Raw genomic sequence first — 22,172 nt, 5'->3', positions numbered from 1 at the left:
TCCAGATACAATGCTATGGCTATAGTAAGGTCACATTTCATAAAACAAAATAAAACTGCATTAAAGACTAAGAAAACATCAAAATATTAATTTTAGTGGTTGTCGCTAGGAAGAGAAATGGCACGATTTTTATTTCTCTTCCTTTATATTTCCAATTGTAAATAGTTTCATATGAAAATTATTTTTCAAAAGTGATGACTATCATCCTTTCATTTCAGCTGCAAGACAAGTGTCAAAGTTGGACAATTAACATCAATGCAGAGTTAATGACTAGCATGTGATTAAGTAAGAAAAAAACGTAAAAGGCTGAGGTAGAAAAAACAGTTCTGTTAAAAAATAACCGTAATAACCTCTGATAAAGTCAAAGCTCCCAAATAATGGAAACTAGTATCTAAGGAACAGATATGCATATATTCTAGCAGTGAAATTAAGAATCCCATTCATGTTAGAAGACCAAATGTGGATACTAAACACAACACACAGAACTCTAGGCTGTGCTGGCTGGAAGGGAGAGAGGGAATTTCCTGCCCTTCACTCAAGTCCTCAGAAGAGGGAACTTCTACCAGCTATTTCGGATCGCTTTCTCTCACTCCCTTCCTAAATGGGCTCCTGCAGAAATTACTGCTAATCTGCTGGGCAAAAGCCTGGTATGCATTGTGTCCTTTTATTCGTTTCAAGAGCACGGGGCTGCTAATGGTCAATGTGCACAGGCAGTGTGGCCTCTTCATATCTCTCTCCATCACTCAGACTATGCAGCGTCTGTCTAGCTGTCCTCGCCAACCTCCACTGCTTCTGAATGGATGGCTGAAACGACTGCCTCTCTCTGCAACAGGTTAGGCAAGTGGGGGGCAGGACCAAGCACCACCACTCACACCTCCTAGATTAAGTTGAGCTCCCTATTTAGCACTTGCCAGGTGTGTTTAACCTTGGTGATGTGGGTGGTACAGGGTACCTACTTAACTACTAGCTAATAGATAAACCAGAACTGTGATTCCTTCCCATTTTGCTATTGGCTGTGTGTGCACCTGTGTGTGTATACCTATCTCTATTTACCACTTCTCTGAAAAGATCCTTAGAAGAAAGAAGAGCTAATGGGAACCAAAGTCCATCTTGCACCCCTAATAACTGTATGAACTAACAACAGTAGCAGTATGATTAAAGATGTTGGTAACATGAAAAGAAAGTCGTATATGATAAAACAACTTTAAATAATCTTCATTTAGCAGTATCATAAAGGTACTTAAAATAGGGGTATACTCATTTTTAAACTCATCAAAAATTATAAAAATTTACCATCTTAGGAATAAATACCAATTAAAAATGGTAACTATAGTACTTTGAAAGCATTATGACTTGCTTCTTAACTTAGCCCCATGTCCCGCGAGCCTCTGCACCTCTAATCCTCAGTGTGGCCCTAATACTTGACAGGCGATCCAGGACCAACACTCGCCGACTTCCACTTCTCTCGACAGAACCATCGGCTAGTTTGGGAATTCTCTTAAGAAGTCCATGACTATGATGTGCTTACAAATACACATCATGGCCAGAAAACGACTAGTTGGGCACCAAGTGCTCTGACACTGTGCTCACTCGGTGACCCGGGGGGAGAAAGCAGTGCTGGTTACCTGGGCTTTTCCGGCACATCCGAAGGATTGCTGCAGAAGGGTTCCTGGTAAGTGGTTTCTGAAAGGTCATGATCCAATAAAGTTGCCATAATTTCTTCCCTACTTGGTGGGGACATAAGTGGTTTCAGAATGTGAGCAGTTCGAGGGGTGAAACTGCCATTTTTGGATTGTGAGGGAGAGCTCGTGGACCTCGGTGAGCTGTCGGGGGTCGGTGTCAGCATGTCGTTATTCCTCGAAGCGTACAGTTCTAAGTCTTCAGAGGCCGCGTCCGCAAGTTCGCCGTCAGGGGAGGGCAGCCTCGTGGTGCAAGAGGCACTGCCTGTGTCGAGGGGCTGCCCCGCACCCTTCCTGGCACGGCCCGGAATCCAGCCGGAGTGGCCTGGCTGCGAGAGGCTCAGAAACACCTCCTTACTCACCGAGCTCCCGCTCAGTCTGGGCTTTTCGTTTGAACAGTCCTCTGCCTGCTGGACACAGAAAGAATCCATCAACGAATTAGACCGGGTGGTCAGAGAGTGAAAGCTGCTTTCCCACTGGTCGTGGCAGCGACTGTCGCTGCCGTCAAAGAGCTCGGGACTGGCGGTGCTGGGTCCTACCCAAGAGGCTGAGGCGCGGCGCCGGGCATCACCACACTTCTGGTCATCGTGATTTAAAAACTCAGGCTTTTCTATCGTCTGTCCTGGGAAAGGATCCTGAGCTGCATCACTCAAGAACTTCTGCGGCAGATTCTGATCAGCTGGGATGAACTGACTTCCAGAATAGAAGCTACAAAATCCAGTTTGACCTATTGTATTAATATCAAAATTATAATTATGTTCGGGAGACAAGCTATCTTCAAGTGAGTAACAACTTTCAAAACCTGGATCTGAAAAAAAGATGGGACTGTCATCTGACGCGGAGTTATCCACTTGGCCAGAGTTTTGTAAATTTAGAGAGTCTACTTTACGAAGTTTGGGAATTTTCTCTTTAGCTTTTGTACTTCTGGGAGTTCGAGGTTTTCTTGGAGATGTTAGTGGTCGTGTTCGTTTAATTGTTCTGTTATGCTCAAGGGAATCAGAAATATTTTTGTTTGGTTGCTGCTTACTAGATAATGGGTCTTGCATAATATTTGCATTTTGTGCTTTCTGCTGTCTTTTCTGTAACAATTCTTTTAGAACTGCCAGTCCAGACTGTCCTTCACCAAATGCTGAAGGTGCTGGCACAGTTCGATTTTTACACTGAGAAAGTGCTTTGGTTTGTGAAATGGCTTCTGACAGTGCCCTCTCTTTTATCCCTTCAGATTTAAAATTTGACATATCTAAAACAAAGCCCCTTTGTTTTTGCCCCCATGCGATCCGTTTGATCGGGCTTCTCCAGGAAGTCACAGGGCAGCTGTCAGATGTCTGGCTCTCGTCCGCTGCTGCACTTCCGGGAGGACAGGCCTCGCTGGGCTTCGGAGGCTCTGCCATGCACACAGGCTGCTGCTGACTTTCTCTGCAGTGCAAAAAACCAGGGGCACACGTCTGGTCTGGCTGTGGGTCTACGGGATTATGATATTCACTTAATTTTCCGAAAGATGACAAGTAGTTTTTTTGTATATTTGCACTATCTTCTGTCTTTGGAGACATTATACCTGGAGATGTCTGTGTATTCTGTGCTACCTGAGACAAACGGTTGGAAAGGTCGAATATATTTTTTTGAATTAAGGTTGATTCCTTCAGAGTAAACATAGCACTTTGATTATGAGACCTCTGAACGTTAACTTTGGAGATTCCAGGTCCCAAAGAGCTACAAACAACCGATGAATACACATTATCTCGTGAACTGGGGAATGTCTGCACACCTCCAGGCTTCTTGCTTTCTAAGAAAGAAGAAAAGCAGCCAGGTGAATTCTGTTGTGCATGGACTCCAGTGGGCAGTGGGGCAGACAGGGGAGGCCCCACAGCAGAGCCTGCTGGTGACACCTCTCTCTGTTTGAATAGCAGTGGAGAGCCTCCAGCACGCCTGGGGGACTCAGACACATGCTGATATTTCAGCACAGGCTGAGATTTTACCTTTTCATCCTTAAACGTTATGTGCTTTCTTGGCGTACCTTTCCCATTTGTTTTCTGTTTCTGTTTCGCTCGCGGTCTCTTTTTCCCATCATCTACTAGTTTATTTGTCTGATTTCGTTTGTTCCTTTTCTTGGTAACTACAGGGGGATTAACAAGCTTCGTCTTTGATTTCTTAGCCTGTGCTCTTGCTCGTCTATTTTTTTCTATACGAGAATTAACGGTCTTGCTACTATGTGCATTAAGACCCTTAAAAAGCGTCACTTGTTTATCTGCAGCAGCCATAATTTCTTCAGCTCTTGGATCTGTGGGAGACCAGCAGCGAGGTGGAGAAGAATTTATGGGACTTGTGCTTCTCTCAGAAAGAAAACCTAGTTTAGACATAACATCACTGTAATTCAAGTCACAGTCTTCGGTTTCAGCACTGTAAGATGGTGATGGGGGTGAAAGAACAGCATGGGACCGTTTTTTCCTGAAAGACAAAGGTCTTTTAATACTCTCACTATTTGTCCTTTGTTGCTTACCAGTTTTTTTCTTAGCAGACTTATGTTTTGATTTTCTTCTGTGACTTTTCTTTGGTGTTAGTGGATAAATGGGGTATTTGGTTGCAGGGGAGTCAGGAACTTTTGGCCAAAAATTCTTCAAAGGTGCAAGCTTTTTATACAATTCCATTTTTTCTTCTGTTAATATTACTTGTTTTTCTTTAGAGTCTATTTTTCCTAGCTTCACAAGCATATTTTTTCTCCCTCTAAATCTATTAATAATAATATACTTTATGATGACAGGGGGCAGCTTTTTAGACATTTTTCTTCGTTTTCGAGATTTGAGATTTCCACCTATACTTCCACCAATTTCCGTGGGATGAGGTAGGCTGATTTTTGTGTTGTGTGTTACAAAACCTGACTCACTATCCTCAGTCTCATAATTCACCTTGCGTTTGGCTCTAAGCGTGTACTTGTTTCCATACAACCCAAAGGTCTGCTCAGTGTCTAATGTCCCATCTCCAAAGCGGCACTCTATAAAACTGTCCATAGGTGTTTTATTTTCAAAAGCTCCACGAGTGACTTTAATCACATCACTGGCCAATGTGCCATCCTTCTCAGGGTGACTGTGACAAGGATGACTTTGCACACAGTTCTCTTTTGTGGGTCCAGTCTCACTAGTTTTGGTAGAAGTCTCCTGGTGAACTATACATTTCTTCCTGTTCATTTTTAACCGGGGCTGCCTATTGCTGGGGTGTAGTTTGTATGTGACAGGGGAGAGTTTCTGTGGCCTACTGAGACAGTTAGAGAGAACAACACTGGGGAAAAACATATAATGTGCTGCTTGCTGGCTGAGGCTTGGCTTTTCTGTTTTATGTTCTTGAAATCCTTCATATCTAATTTTAAGCTTATTGAGTCCACTTTCATCAGCAATGCTATCAAGAGAATGTACCACAGTTCTTTTCTCCCCTGAGCATGACAGCAGCTCACAGTTTTCAGTCAATGATGAAGGGAACAAGCTATTCATAGCTGTGCTGTGTCTTTTTTCACTTCCTTCAGAGGTTGATTTGCTTTTTGAATGACATGAGTCAGTAAAGTTGAAAGAATTTTTGCTCAATGTACTTTCGCTAGTGTGACGGTTCATATGTTTAAAAGGGGCATCTTTATCAATTTTTCTAATGTTTGTATACTTTCTACTTGGTACTTGTCTTGTAACGGATGGAGTATCTTCTTCATAATCAAAAATACTACTTTCACAGGAAGATACTGGGAGGATATCTTTCTTGCTACTTTCTTTTTGAGAGTTTTCTGAATGGACAGTGCTGCTTACAGATCCAGGGTATTTCATAGAGTAAGTGCTTTCACTTGTAAAAGCAGGAGCTGAATGATCCAGACCTTTTTCCTTGTTGTGTGGTTGTGAAAGGTCTTCAATTAAATCTTCCTTGTTCAAAACATGGGAAGAAAGGGCACTTGTGTGTTTGCACTGAAAGGTGATCTTAGCTGAAGATGGGGGCTCTAATGTAGCAGCATCTTTGTGAAAGATCGAAGGTTTTACAGACAGCTTGCTGGCTGCGATCACAGAAGAGTGGGTTCTGGAATTTTCGTTGTTCAGTGGATTGTCTGAAACAGAAGAAAAAGATTTCATTTCCACTCTTTCAATTTTTAGAATGTCTTCCCATACCATAATACCATCACCATGAAAGAAACATGAAATTAAGTTTGTAAGTTTAAAATGGTAATCTCAAAAAAAGGGTACTCCTATCACAAGAGTAATTACTCAATCTAAATAGTCAAGAGTAGTTACATTGATGATTAGTCATTATTTTAAACACACATTCCTTTGATTAGAAACATATTATATTAATATCCAGTGACTTTTGGGGGAATAAGGGAAAAATACAGTCACCTAAAAATTTTTCATAAAATAATGTGCTTTTCATTACTACTTCAAATAAGCTGAGCATATTTCTTATAGTTTCCTATGCTACACAGATGTTAACAGGATAAGCTGATTAAAATTTATAAGCTTTAGGGGAGAGCCAAGATGGCCACGTGAGTAGCGCAGCAGAAATCTCCTCCCAAAACCACATATATCTATGAAAATATAACAAAGACAACTCTTCCTAAAATAGAGACCAGAGGACACAGGACAACATCCAGACCACATCCACACCTGCAAGAACCCAGAGCCTCGGGAAGGGGCAGCTGAAGCCAGGTCACGCCCACAGCAACAGCGGAGATAAACCCCATAGCAGCCGGGCAGGAAGCAGAAGCCCTGTCTGCGCGCAGCTGCCCAGCACAAGCCACTAGAGGTCGCTGCTCTCCCAGGAGAGGAAGGCCACAAACCAACAAGAAGGGAAGCTCTCCCAGCCGTCACTGGTACCAGCTCTGCAAACTATCTCTATCACCATGAAAAGACAAACTTACAGGCAGACAAAGATCACAGAGTCAACACCTGAGAAGGAGACAGACCTAACCAGTCTTCCTGGAAAAGAATTCAAAATAAAAATCATGAACATGCTGACGGAGATGCAGAGAAAAATGCAAGAGCAATGGGATGAAGTCCGGAGGGAGATCACAGATGTCAGGAAGGAGATCACAGAAGTGAAACAAACCCTGGAAGGATTTATAAGCAGAATGGATAAGATGCAAGAGGCCATTGAAGGAACAGAAACCAGAGAACAGGAACATATAGAAGCTGACATAGAGAGAGATAAAAGGATCTCCAGGAACAAAACAATACTAAGAGAACTATGTGACCAATCCAAAAGGAACGATATCCGTATTATAGGGGTACCAGAAGAAGAAGAGAGAGGAAAAGGGATAGAAAGTGTCTTTAAAGAAATAATTGCTGAAAACTTCCCCAAACTGGGGGAGGAAATAATCGAACAGACCACGGAAATACACAGAACCCCCAACAGAAAGGATCCAAGGAGGACAACACCAAGACACATAATAATTAAAATGGCAAGGATCAAGGACAAGGAAAGAGTTTTAAAGGCAACTAGACAGAAAAAGGTCACCTATAAAGGAAAACCCATCAGGCTATCATCAGACTTCTCGACAGAAACCCTACAGGCCAGAAGAGAATGGCATGATATATTTAATGCAATGAAACAGAAGGGCCTTGAACCAAGGATACTGTATCCAGCACGACTATCATTTAAATATGATGGTGGGATTAAACAATTCCCAGACATGCAAAAGCTGAGGGAATTTGCTTCCCACAAACCACCTCTACAGGGCATCTTACACGGACTGCTCTAGATGGGAGCACTCCTAGAAAGAGCACAGAACAAAACACACAACATATGAAGAATGGAGGAGGAGGAATAAGAAGAGAGAGAAGAAAAGAATCTCCAGACAGTGTATATAACAGCTTAATAAGCGAGCTAACTAGGGCAGTAACATACTAAAGAGACTAACCTTAAACCTTTGGTAACCACGAATCTAAAGCCTGCAATGGCAATAAGTACATATCTCTCAATAGTCACCCTAAATGTAAATGGACTTAATGCACCAATCAAAAGACACAGAGTAATAGAACGGATAAAAAAGCAAGACCCATCTATATGCTGCTTACAAGAAACTCACCTCAAACCCAAAGACATGCACAGATGAAAAGTCAAGGGATGGAAAAACATATTTCAGGCAAACAACAGTGAGAAGAAAGCAGGGGTTGCAGTACTAATATCAGACAAAATAGACTTCAAAACAAAGAAAGTAACAAGAGATAAAGAAGGACACTACATAATGATAAAGGGCTCAGTCCAACAAGAGGATATAACCATTCTAGATATATATGCACCCAATACAGGAGCACCAGCATATGTGAAACAAATACTAACAGAACTAAAGAGGGAAATAGACTGCAATGCATTCATTTTAGGAGACTTCAACACACCACTCACCCCAAAGGATAGATCCACCGGGCAGAAAATAAGTAAGGACACAGAGGCACTGAACAACACACTAGAACACATGGACCTAATAGACATCTATAGAACTCTACATCCAAAAGCAACAGGATATACATTCTTCTCAAGTGCACATGTAATATTCTCCAGAATAGACCACATACTAGCCCACAAAAAGAGCCTCAGTAAATTCCAAAATATTGAAATTCTACCAACCAATTTTTCAGACCACAAAGGTATAAAACTAGAAATAAATTCTAAAAGAAAACAAAAAGGCTCACAAACACATGGAGGCTTAACAACATGCTTCTAAATAATCAGTGGATCAATGAACAAATCAAAATAGAGATCAAGGAATATATAGAAACAAATGACAACAACAACACAAAGCCCCAACTTCTGTGGGACGCAGTGAAAGCAGTCTTAAGAGGAAAGTATATAGTGATCCAGGCACACCTGAAGAAGGAAGAACAATCCCAAATGAATAGTCTAACATCACAATTATCAAAACTGGGAAAAGAAGAACAAATGAGGCCTAAAGTCAGCAGAAGGAGGGACATAATAAAGATCAGAGAAGAAATAAACAAAATTGAGAAGAATAAAACAATAGCAAAAATCAACAAAACCAAGAGCTGGTTCTTTGAGAAAATAAACAAAATAGATAAGCCTCTAGCCAAACTTATTAAGAGAAAAAGAGAATCAACACAAATCAACAGAATCAGAAATGAGAATGGAAAAATCATGACAGACCCCACAGAAATACAAAGAATTATTAAAGACTACTATGAAAACCTATATGCCAACAAGCTGGAAAACCTAGAAGAAATGGACAACTTCCTAGAAAAATACAACCTCCCAAGACTGACCAAGGAAGAAACACAAAAGTTAAACAAACCAATTACGAGCAAAGAAATTGAAACGGTAATCAAAAAACTACCCAAGAACAAAACCCCGGGGCCGGACGGATTTACCTCGGAATTTTATCAGACACACAGAGAAGACATAATACTCATTCTCCTTAAAGTTTTCCAAAAAATAGAAGAGGAGGGAATACTCCCAAACTCATTCCATGAAGCCAACATCACCCTAATACCAAAACCAGGCAAAGACCCCACCAAAAAAGAAAATTACAGACCAATATCCCTGATGAATGTAGATGCAAAAATACTCAATAAAATATTAGCAAACAGAATTCAACAGCATATCAAAAGGATCATACACCATGACCAAGTGGGATTCATCCCAGGGATGCAAGGATGGTACAACATTCAAAAATCCATCAACATCATCCACCACATCAACAAAAAGAAAGACAAAAACCACATGATCATCTCCATAGATGCTGAAAAAGCATTTGACAAAATTCAACATCCATTCATGATAAAAACTCTCAGCAAAATGGGAATAGAGGGCAAGTACCTCAACATAATAAAGGCCATATATGATAAACCCACAGCCAACATTATACTGAACGGCGAGAAGCTGAAAGCTTTTCCTCTGAGATCGGGAACTAGACAGGGATGCCCACTCTCCCCACTGTTATTTAACATAGTACTAGAGGTCCTAGCCACGGCAATCAGACAAAACAAAGAAATACAAGGAATCCAGATTGGTAAAGAAGAAGTTAACTGTCACTATTTGTAGATGATATGATATTGTACATAAAAAACCCTAAAGACTCCACTCCAAAACTACTAGAACTGATATCGGAATACAGCAAAGTTGCAGGATACAAAATTAACACACAGAAATCTGTAGCTTTCCTATACACTAACAATGAATCAATAGAAAGAGAAATCAGGAAAACAATTCCATTCTCAATTGCATCAAAAAGAATAAAATACCTAGGAATAAACCTAACCAGAGAAGTGAAAGACCTATACCCTGAAAACTATAAGTCAGTCTTAAGAGAAATTAAAGGGGACACTAACAAATGGAAACTCATCCCATGCTCATGGCTAGGAAGAATTAATATCATCAAAATGGCCATCCTGCCCAAAGCAATATACAGATTTGATGCAATCCCTATCAAATTACCAGCAACATTCTTCAATGAACTGGAACAAATAATTCAAAAATTCATATGGAAACACCAAAGACCCCGAATAGCCAAAGCAATCCTGAGAAAGAAGAATAAAGTAGGGGGGATCTCACTCCCCAACTTCAAGCTCTACTGCAAAGCCATAGTAATCAACACAATTTGGTACTGGCACAAGAACAGAGCCACAGACCAGTGGAACAGATTAGAGACTCCAGACATTAACCCAAACATATATGGTCAATTAATATTTGATAAAGGAGCCGTGGACATACAATGGCGAAATGACAGTCTCTTCAACAGATGGTGCTGGCAAAACTGGACAGCTACATGTAGGAGAATGAAACTGGACCATTGTCTAACCCCATACACAAAAGTAAATTCAAAATGGATCAAAGACCTGAATGTAAGTCATGAAACCATAAAACTCTTAGAAAAAAACATAGGCAAAAACCTTTAGACATAAACATGAGTGACCTCTTCTTGAACATATCTCCCCGGCAAGGAAAACAACAGCAAAAATGAACAAGTGGGACTATATTAAGCTGAAAAGCTTCTGTACAGCAAAAGACACCATCAATAGAACAAAAAGGAACCCTACAGTATGGGAGAATATATTTGTAAATGACAGATCCGATAAAGGCTTGACGTCCAAAATACATAAAGAGCTCACAGGCCTCTACAAACAAAAAACAAATAATCTAATTTAAAAATGGGCAGAGGAACTGAACAGACAATTCTCTAAAAAAGAAATACAGATGGCCAACAGACACATGAAAAGATGGTCCACATCGCTAATTATCAGAGAAATGCGAATTAAAACTATAATGAGATATCACCTCACACCAGTAAGGATGGCTGCCGTTGAAAAGACAAACAACAACAAATGTTGGCGAGGCTGTGGAGAATGGGGAACCCTCCTACACTGCTGGTGGGAATGTAAATTAGTTCAACCATTGTGGAAAGCAGTATGGAGGTTCATCAAAATGCTCAAAACAGACTTACCATTTGACCCAGGAATTCCACTCCTAGGAATGTATCCTAAGAATGCAGCAATCAAGTATGAGAAAGACAGATGCACCCCTATGTTTATTGCAGCACTATTTACAATAGCCAAGAATTGGAAACAACCTAAGTGTCCATCGGTAGATGAATGGATAAAGAAGATGTGGTACATATACACAATGGAATACTACTCAGTCATAAGAAGAGGGCAAATCCTACCATTTGCAGCAACATGGATGGAGCTGGAGGGTATTATGCTCAGTGAAATAAGCCAAGCGGAGAAAGAGAAATACCAAATGATTTCACTCATCTGTGGAGTATAAGAAAAAAGGAAAAACTGAAGGAACAAAACAGCAGCAGAATTACAGAACCCAAAAATGGACTAACAGTTCCACTTCTAGGCCAAGATAAGATGTCTCTTTCCTACCTCCTTGTGACTGAGTGGGGCCATGTTATCAGTTCACAGAAGAGAATGAGTTGTGAACAGATGAGAGAGGGACATGTGTTCCTCCACGCTGTTCCTCTGTGACCATCTGAGCTCCAGGGCTCTTTTTTTTTCCTTCTAGCATGATGATTGACAGCATTTGCTATGGAGGCCACTCTGTCAGCCTGGGTCCCTGAATAACTAAAATGAGAAGAGTCTCCTTTTGACCATGATGCACATGTAGCCTGAGTGAGATACAAACCTTTGTTGTTTTAAGCCACTGAGATTTGGGAGTTGTTTGTTATCACAGCATAGTTAACTTATCCTAATAGAGTGCGATACAGCAACCAAATCCTATTCTACCTGGTAAGAATGTGGATAATAATTATTATTGTAGTTGTTATAATAGTAATAATAATCACTTATTATTATAGGTACCACTTTCTGAGTGGCCCTTATGTGTTTCAGACATGTACTACTTAGTACATGCATTGCCTGTTAATTGCTCACAAGAAACTTAGGAGGCAAATATTACTATCCAGCGACCAGGAAGAGAAAACCAAAGCTTAGGAACTGGCACAAATACTGCATTTTCCGCACGAGGGTTACTGGTATGCTGTTCGTTTGATCATTCCTTGTATATAAAGTCCCGTAAGAAGTCTCTTAAAAAATGATTGCAAGAACCCTCTTAGAAAGCAGTTTTACAACATGCATCGAGCACCGTTAAGAAGGTCACATCCTTTGCTCCAGTCACTCTTATTCTCTAGCGCAGGCTTTTTGTGTTGTAGTTAGACCGCTTAAATAAAATCCGAAAATATTTATATATTAAAAAAAAAAATGTATAGGCTTTAAATTAGTGATTAACAAATGGTATCCTCTTAGAAATAAAATCACATATCTACATTCTTTCGAAAGAAAAAAATACTGAAAAGGACAAAACATGACTGTGCTGCTATGGCCTCACTTAGCCAACTGCACAGGGAGTGTGGTCATAGTTTCAGAATAAAACACATTTTCAGCCCCTAAGTACCACGACGCTCACAGTGGACGAGGTCACGTACCACTGTTCTCATCTGCAGTTCCATCGAGCTGAGGTATAGAGAGGTTGGCTAGAAGCAAGCTGTCACTACTCCAGTCCATCTCTTCTTCCGAAGACGAATCTTCTTCAGTTGAGCTTCTCTGGGTGTTTCTGCACAGTGATCTAGAAAATGTTAAGATTCGTTACTGAGTATTAGCATTAGAAAAAAGTATGTCAGACTCAAATAATTTGCCCAATTTTATGTTATAACAATAAAACCAAAAAAAGATTTGAAAATTTTAAGAAAAGCAGATTTACTTTGCTTTAGGTGATATCCTAAAAGTTACTATAAACAGACTTTATAATCTCTTCCATGTGAGCTAGAAGACACCGCTGTGCCTGCATTCAAAGTGCCACGATATCCTGGACTTCACACCCAACCATGTTCCTCCTCACACTCCTCCCTTCATCCTGTCACAGGACATATCACTGCAACAGCCTGAGTGAGAACTTGGTAATTCCTAGAAAGGTAGCACCCTAGCAGGTCTGAGAAGTCTCCATAAATACACAATCACTACAGTAGGGATTGGAAAAAACAAGCAGAAAGATGGGCAAGGGGTATCTGGGTCAGGGCTGAAATGGAAAACAGCATGGGTCCAGTGGGACTGGGCAGGAAAGGTGCTGAGCCAGTCCCAGCAGGGGCTCTAAGGCAGTGTCCCGAGGGCCCGGATGGATACTCTCTTCAGTTTCGCCTCATATTGATTAAAGTTTCTTCACTCGATTCTAGCTTGATACCTTCCTTCCTTCTATCCGAACTGGGAAATTTACTTTCTATCCATATCTACCTAATTTTTTCTTTCTCATGTCTCAAAAACTTGAAAATATCTCTTTATTATATGTGGAACAGTTTCTTCATTAACTCTTTTCCAAATCACAATTTGTCCTAAAATCACTCTCTTAAGAGCTGAAAGAGTTATTAGAGGTCATCTAGTCTAACTTTATACCCAATGCAAAAAAACCTGATTCTTAACAGACTCAACACAATTTCCACTTTGACATTCTCCATGTTAAGGGGCTTCCTGTCTCATGGGGTAATCCTTTTCATTGTTAATGGCTCTAATTGTTGTTTTTCTTACTATATGAAAAAAAACTTTCTTTCCAACTTTCATACATTATTCCTGCTTTTGTCCTGTGCAGCCAGCCCCATGTAGCAGGTCCGTGTCATTTTCCACCTGCTATCCTTTAAAACATCTGAAGGTATTTACCCCATAATTCCTCTCTAACTGGACCAAACATTCTCTCTGCTGCTCCTCGAAAGTGACCATGTTCACAGGTCCTTCCAGCCTCCTTTTCTCCCCTTCCCTTCCTTTCTCCGTATTCCAGAGGCATGGTACTAAGGCAGAATGAACATCCAAAATGCGAGCAGATTAAATGACTCCTTGTCTAGACATTGTATTTCTAGAAGTCAATCTCTAATACACACTTATGAAATGTTTAGGTTTGCTTTTCTGAGATTAACCTGGGTATGGTTCTCACAAAATTCATTCAGTCAATAAACACACACAGATTACTCAGGGAATAAATCATGCCTATTATTTTAAACAGGCTGACACTACCTGCATCGTGACTTTGTAAGAATTTTATGTACTTGAATGTCTATCTACTTCATACAAGTATGAAAGTGAAAACAGCTAAACAAAGCATAACCTAGGAAACTGAAGAAGGAACGCTAATGATACATTGAGGGCAATATCAAAGGAACAATACCAAAACAAAACGAGGGAACAATGAAGAAAAAGGAAAACAAATGGAAAATAAGAAAAAGTAAAAATACCACAAGATCAATCAAAGAGAAGTATCACATAGTCAACAAACTGCTAAAATATGAAGGAAGCAATATAATTTATTACAGAAAGTATTCAATACATCAAATAAATACTATTTAATTAATAAAATCCAAAATCTGTCAGAATAATAAATGTTACCCCAGGTATTGCTGGCAGCCATTAAATTGTATTTTGGCAGCTATAAAACACTATAGACTTGCTGGTGCTCTTAATGAAGGAAAATCAATGGCTTTCTCACAGAAACCATTAAGCCCAGAATGAATTAAACTGAGGTCTGTCATGTTTGTGAGGTGGGCTGACTGAACCTAAACATATGACTCCACTTTATGAGGTCTTATCTATTTAGTTTAAAGATATTTCTGAAGCTATATTCTGTCATGCAGTGAATTACCAATCTCTGTTATTTGTGGCAATCTCAATCCAACCTAACATGATACTTGGGACACAGCCAACACTTAAGTGGTTTTTGATAGCAAAATACTGTAAGTTCCCTGTGAACCTGCCTGATCAGTCACTATTGCCACATTTTCTCCTTATCCACAAGATGTTATGTAAGACTCTGTTAAATGTCTGGCTGAAATTAAGACTCAGTATGATTACATTTCTGCTAAGTAACCATGTTTAAAAAGGATAAATAAAGAGAATATAAAGACAGTGAGCACAATGGAACTCAACACTGCTGATATTGTCTGCCTGCCTTTCTCAATGCCCACAAAGTGTGACTTTAATAATCGTAATTATCCCCCCTTGTAAGGGAAACGAACAGGACTGGAAGCAAGGAAACCAGTTAAACAGTGAATCAGAGTATTCCAGATAAATGGCGCTGAAGGGTCCAGATAAATGAGAAGGAACAGGGTGAAAGGACAGAGGCCATGGAGACACTACTGATTCATAGGGCTTAACAACAAAACAGGGATGTAAAGGAGGGCCAATCAAATATGACACTGAAGTATGCCAACTTCAAAAGCTGGGGGAAAGTAGTGTCATCACAGAAATAAGGAACAGAGAAACAAGGCCGAAGCCATTTCACAGCAATGACGGTTACTGTTTAGGATCCCCTCGTTACAAGAGAGGTTGCTGTGGTTGAGGAACTTCCCAATAGGATAGCTTATGAAAATATTTATAAAGTTTATACAAAAAAATTTGACAATTTGTGGAATAGCTACAAAGAAATCCTATTTCTTCACCTTACCTCTTTTTTTTTTATAACAGACTAGGAAATATTAGCAAAAGGCATTTTATGACACTGCAGTGGGTCAAATCTGTCAGGAAATCAAACACTGATTCTGTCTGGACCAGGTAACACTACGTACTCAAAGGTCAAGGAGCTGAGTCTTTGAATGATTTATCACCGTGACAGCAAAGGGAACTGAGTTCATGAAACTAGGAAGAAGGTATGAAATAATATTTGGATTTCCTCCTCGCAGAATGGAGCATACTGTGAAAATATAGAAGAGAGTACTCTGATATATACCCAGACAACAGAAGGGATCAGGTATTTTATTTTTGTATTAGGTAGTGTTGAGAAACTAGAGGAATATTACATATACTTGATATACATAAATATATGTGAGATATATGTATATGAGTTAACCTCTTTTATCTTTCAATAATGGCTCTGCAGACAAAAATTTCAAACACAGACTTCAGAAGTTTTAGTGTTGCCTACAGAAGTTCACAGGAGGTCTGCTCAGTGGCTCCGGAGAGCATATAGCCTGGGGTGGCCTCGGAACCTGATCTGGAAAGCCACTGTGCCATCTTGGCCATTCCTCAAGCAATGTGACCAGTGTCAGCTTCTGAGATTGATTTATTTACTTTTAAAATTTATTTCTTCAGTCTGATCAGACCTAGAATCCATTCCTTATCTTCAAGCTACCACTGTAATTGTTACTCCAACCCATAACATTTAAATTCTCAGAGGAATTCTTTTTTCCCAAGTTCTGGGATAAGGAGGCACTTCTCTTTTTTGTCCCATTTATTAAATCTACACATATAATTACTGTATATATATATGGACAGATGATTTCTAACTTAGGTTTATGGGAAAGGGGGAGTTGGAGGAAGATGGTCAAAATACAAACTTCCAGTTATAATTTCTAGAACTGTGATGCACAACATGACTATAGTTACCATTTTGCTGTGTGATATATATGGAAGTTGTTAAGTGAGTGAATTCTAAAAGTTCTCATCTCAAGGAGAAAATTAATTCTTTTTTTCCCCATTTCTTTTTATTATATCAATATGAGATGATGGATGTTAACAAGACCTATTGTGGCAATCACTTCATGACATATGTCAGTCAAACCTTCATGCTGTATACCTGAAACTCATACAAAGATGCTTGTCAATTGTACCTCAAAACTGGAAAAAAATAAATAAAAGTAAGGGTTAATTTTTTTACATGTAGCACAATTTTACTTTGCTTGGAATATGAAGTTTATGTCACATGAAAAACAAATAACTACTTAAAAGGAATTTAAAAGAAGCCAGTTTAGTTTATGAGGTATTTCATAACAGAAGAAATAATTTGTGATAATGACAATAGGAAGTTATTAAAGTAACTAAAATAACTAAAAAGTTACCTCTTTTTGGCACAATGTTCTTCAATATTGCTGTCCCATCTCTGAGACATCACCAAACTAAGCTCCATTTCTTCTTTTTCAATCTGTGGTTCATTTTCTTCATCATCACTATTTTGGAGATTCTTGATGTTTCCAAAAGCACATGATGATGGCATCCTATGCCTTTCCCCCCGATATCCATCATTTTCCAAACCAGCAAGAAGATGTACCAGGGCCTCATCAGGACTACTCCCCACTATAAAACAAGGAAAGCATCACCAATAAACAGCGTGTTTTCTAAATAGTCTAACAATTCAGACCAGTTGTCACAGACACTGACGCATGCTCAAAGAATACAGCTAGTGCAAAGCCTTGTACGTTGATGCAGCTCTTCCATCACAGTGTGATCCTTGGCTCATCTGCATCAGAATGATTCTGTGTCATTAGTGAACAGATTTCCAGACTAAATCCCCTTCCTACTGGATGACAGTATCTGAGGTAGGGCCTGGGAACATGCATTTTAACAAGCAGTCAGGTTTTTACTGCCCAGTTAAGCCTGAGGAGCACTAGCCAATTATGGTCACAAGTGTTCAAAATAAATATAAAATATGTAATAAACATATGAATTAATGCTAAGGATATAACTTAAAAATGATACATGTGAACATCTTATCTCTCACTTACAGGATAGTGAAATGAAACCTGTAGTGAAAAAACACAAGAAAGTTTCTAAGTGGTTAATAACATTACTTTAAAGACTTTGAAGAGCAAAATGAGATACCACTTCATAGGCAGTAGGGTTGCTAAAATTCCAGGTACTAGCAAGGATGTGAAGAAACTGCAGCTCTCACACGGCTGGTGCAGCTGCTGTGGAAACAGTGTGGCAGCTCCTCCAAATGCCGAACATAGAGTTACCATGGGACCTGGCAATTCCACTCCTAGGCACACACCCAGAGAACTGAAAACGTGTCCACAACAAAACCCAAAATGCATGACCACCACAGCATCATTCATAATAGCCAAAGAGTAGAAACAACACAAATATGCAGTGACTGAGAATTGATAAATGAAATATGGTGGACCCACATGTCGGACATTCTTCAGCAACAAAAGGAATGAAGTACTGACACACGCTGTAACATGGATGAGCCTTGAAAAGATCATGCTCAGTGAAGAAGCTAGAAACAAAAGTCACATGATTCCATTTGTACAAAATGCCCAAAACAGATAAATCAGCAAAATAGAAAAAAGGATAAGTGGTTGCCAGGAGCTGAGAGGAGGGGAGAATGGGGAACAACTGGTGATGGGGTTTCTTCTGGGGGTAATAAAAATGTCCTGGAATTAGACAGTGGTAATGATTACGTAACTCCATGAATATCCTAAACATCACTGAACTGCACATTAGAAGATGAATTTTATGGCATGTGAGTTACGTCTCAGTAGAAGCTATTATTAAAAAAGAAGAAAAAGACCATGAAGATGGAGACCTGTTCTTATCTAATCACACAACATATTGCTCTATAAAATGAGATAAGGCATTCCCCATTCATTAAAAGAGCAAGTTTTGGGTTTTCTTTGTTGACATTAAAGAAATTGGTTCAATCATGCTACCAAATGTAAAGGCAAAAATAAAGATATTTCCTTACATAGCCATTTTGGCAAAATTTCATTTCTTAAACCTAGAATTGCAGTTTGTTTTATTTTTCTTGCCTCATGCTTTTAAAAAAGATTAATATTAGCAAATGAATTATAGATATTTGACTCTCAGATCCTTGACTAGTACTAAGGTGGAATATTTTGCTGATGATACATTATATTTGCCTAACGTAGTGAAATAAGGACATGCCTGTCTTTTTGAATTCTGTTTTTCTCTTTTTTCCATTTATATTTTACAACTAAGAACATAATATGAGAGAAAGAGTGTGTGTGTGTACATATTCAGATGGAGAAATAGAACATTTCAAATTAATTTTTAATTTGGTCTTTCGATCATTTTTTTCTGCATATGACAAGCATTTGAGTTTCTTACTCTTTCTAAAATGTTCTTGAAATGGGACTGTGTACAATTCTGTTATTGTCCCTAGTCAGCCAATTCACATTCCGTTCAAATGAGAACGGAGGTACCTGAGGGAAGGCACTGTAGAGGGCTGGGGTCACAGCAGACGCGGAGTCTTGTTTGGTGTAATAAGAATGAAAAACAGAAGGTGAGCAAGGACAGAAACATAAAATCATTATACCAGGCAAAACAAGAAGCATGAAGTTCAATGATATCTCACTTTTTGCAATGAAATTCTAAAATACATTTCTGAAAAAGTTGTCAAGCAATTTAGACTAAATTACTGAAATGAAATCTAGCAAATGGCTTATGATGCTAATGAAATGCATTCAGGAGATGCAAAGACCCTCAGGAGTAACTGCCACGGTCTGTGCCTGTACATAGGGGACAGTAACTGTGATGCTCAAGCTAAGAGTGTAATGGTCTAAAAGGAACTGTCCAGGGAAATTCCTGATAGTGACCAATAATCAATTCATTATAGTATCTTATTAAGGTACTTAACTTTGGAGAATTTTAATGCAAAATAAGTGCATTCCCCTGCCTAAAGCAGTACAGTCTTCCTTCAACCAAAGAGAAGTTAAAAAAAAAAAGGGATGTTTTTCTTTCATAATCGCTTTTTAGAAAAAGCTGTGTAGAAAACAAAAAACAAAGCTACTTAATTTAATACAAGGTTTCATTTTTATACTGAGTAAAGATTTATTGAGCATGCAACATGACCCTCTTCAAATCAAAGAAAGAAATACCTCCATTCACACATGCACTTTCATTCATTTAAAATACTGAAAACTTACGGTAGAATTGTTACTTACAGAAAACTGCTGACTCACTCAGTCTTTGGGTTAAAGGCTGAAAAGTCTGACTATTTTCCATGACGTTCAAAATTGCCTCTTCATTAATAACAGCTTCCTCCAGTTTGTATTTAATGTGACCTGAAGATGATGAAGAATATGAGAACATTAAACCTAAAATTTTAGAATTTGTGTGAATTCTAGAATTTATTTTAGAATCATTACAATGTAAACCTATTTAAAATTTTGAAGTGTTAGTGATATATGTTAAATAAAAACATGAGATTTCAAATCTACTAATCACATGGAGTAATTAAAAAAGTTAAAACTGCATGGAAACTTTAAATCTGTGACTCACTAAATATTTAAAATCTCTTTAGCCTCTTTAATCCCACCTAGCTTATACAGTTATACTGCTCTGATAAAAATCATTGCACATTAATATATACAAAGGGAAGAGACACCGTCTCGTTTGAATAACAGAATTCTTTACTGTCTATGGTTTAAAAATCACAAATTCATTCTACTTTAAATCTGTATTTCTCAGAAAGCTTTCAAATCATAATCTAAAAATAAGTATTTCAACATGTGACTTTTATAGAAGTTTTAATGTAAAGAAGGATTAAATAATTTTAAGGAAAATGATAAAATGAATCTCGTAATTTAGTCAAAGCAAAAGATAGAGAATAAAAAACAAACAGTAGTAGGGGGGAAAGGATTATAAGCAGACTCAATAGCAAAAAACCAAGTAACTCGAATAAAATATGGGCAAAGGACCTGAACAGACACTTCTCCAAAGAAGAAATACAGATGGCCAGCAGGCACATGAAAAGATGCTCCGCATCACTAATCATCAGGGAAATGCAAATCAAATCCACAGTGGGTTATCACCTCACACCAGTTAGAATGGCCACTATCCAAAAGACAAGAAATAACAAGTATTGGCGGGGATGCGGAGAAAGGGGACCCTCCTACACTGTTGGAGGGAATGTGAACTGGTGTAGCCCCCATGGACAGCAGTGTGCAGGTGGTTCCTCAAAAAACTAACAACAGAAATACTATACAACCCAATAATTCCACTTCTAGGAATTTACCCAAAGAAAACAAAATCCTTGATTTGAAAAGATTCATGAACTGTATGCTTATTGCTGCACTATATATAATAGCCAAGATATTCCGTAAGTGTACATCTATAGATGAATGGATAAAGAAGATGTGGTACATATACACAATTGAGTATTATTCAGTCATATAAAAAAAAGAAATCCTGACATTTGCAACATGGATGGACCTAGAGGGTATTACGCTATGTGTCATAAACCAGATAGAGAAAGACAAATACCCATGATTTCACTTATCTGTGGAATCTAAAAACAAAACAAAATGAACAAAATAGCAGTAGACCCACAGTCCCTAAAAAGGGACTGGTGGTTACCATGGAGGAGGGACTGGGTGGCAGGGAGGGAGATAAAGGAGCACAAAAATTCTCAATCATGATGGTCATGGGGATGTAGTACATCATGGAGAATACAGCCAGTGATTCTGTAGAATCTTCCTATGTTGACAGATAGTAGCTGCACTAGAGAGGGTGAGGATTTAATAACGTGGGTAACTGGTGAACCACTGTGTTGTACTTGAAACCAATGTAAGATTGTATATCAACTATACTTCAATGAAAAAAAAAGACTATATAGCAAAAAAAAATGGGAGGCAGTTATAAATAAGAGAGTTAACTGGAAAACAGTTCTATTTTTCTGCTTCTGGTATTCAGACTAAGTGCTTTCAACAGATTTTAAAAGAGAGTTAAAAGCTTCAAGAAGAAATATTTCTGACACATCTGAGGACATGGCTAGGGTAACAGAGAGTGGTCAGTCAAAACAAAAGAACAGAGACACAAATAACTGAAAAACACCACCTTCCAAAGTGAAAGATGAAGTCAGAAGATCAGTAAAAACAGAAGCTAGTTCTCTGACTAATAAAATAGACAAGAATGATCAAAACAAAATAGAAAGCATAAATAAAGTGTTAAAAATAAAAGGGAAAGGGCCTAAGGTAAAGGAGAGATGTTAAAGTAATAAGATTGTGTAGCACAGAGAAGACAAGTAGTGGTTCTACAGCATCTTACTACGCTGATGAACAGTGACTGTAATGGGGTATGTGGGGGGGACTTGATAATGGGGGGAATCTAGTAACCACAATGCTGCTCATGTAATTGTATATTAATGATCCCCCCCACCCAAAAGCAATACTATTGTGGGTAAATGGAAGTTTTCACGCAGAATTTACATTAATTTCTCACCTGGCCTTAGTCCATTTACATACCAATGGATGTTTACCAGCAGAGCCTCCAGATGATCTGGGGCAAGGAGTGGGGAGGAAACAGC

At 38.8% G+C, this 22,172-nt stretch overlaps 1 protein-coding gene across 5 annotated transcripts in view; it reads right to left on the bottom strand.

The window, feature by feature from the left end:
• The window catches only part of REV3L (REV3 like, DNA directed polymerase zeta catalytic subunit), a 180,440-nt gene that overhangs the window by 65,537 nt on the left and 92,731 nt on the right, over positions 1–22,172 (bottom strand). For 4 of the 5 annotated variants that reach the window (XR_012124656.1, XM_073220768.1, XM_073220769.1 and 1 more), the window contains 4 exons: positions 19,810–19,929; positions 16,966–17,200; positions 12,580–12,719; positions 1,626–5,754 (listed from right to left, as the gene is read on the bottom strand). Coding sequence is in view for 4 of the 5 variants with exons in the window: in XM_073220768.1 (XP_073076869.1) it covers positions 1,626–5,754; positions 12,580–12,719; positions 16,966–17,200; positions 19,810–19,929 (4,624 nt within the window). In the remaining variant the exon portion in view is untranslated. The remainder of the gene's footprint in view (positions 1–1,625; positions 5,755–12,579; positions 12,720–16,965; positions 17,201–19,809; positions 19,930–22,172) is intronic. The other variant, XM_073220770.1, reaches the window with a different exon arrangement.

Source organism: Manis javanica, chromosome 13, assembly GCF_040802235.1.
Source record: "Manis javanica isolate MJ-LG chromosome 13, MJ_LKY, whole genome shotgun sequence".
NCBI lineage: Eukaryota > Metazoa > Chordata > Mammalia > Pholidota > Manidae > Manis > Manis javanica.
Note: the sequence above shows the minus strand (reverse complement) of the source record. Positions and strands in the feature narration are given on the sequence as shown.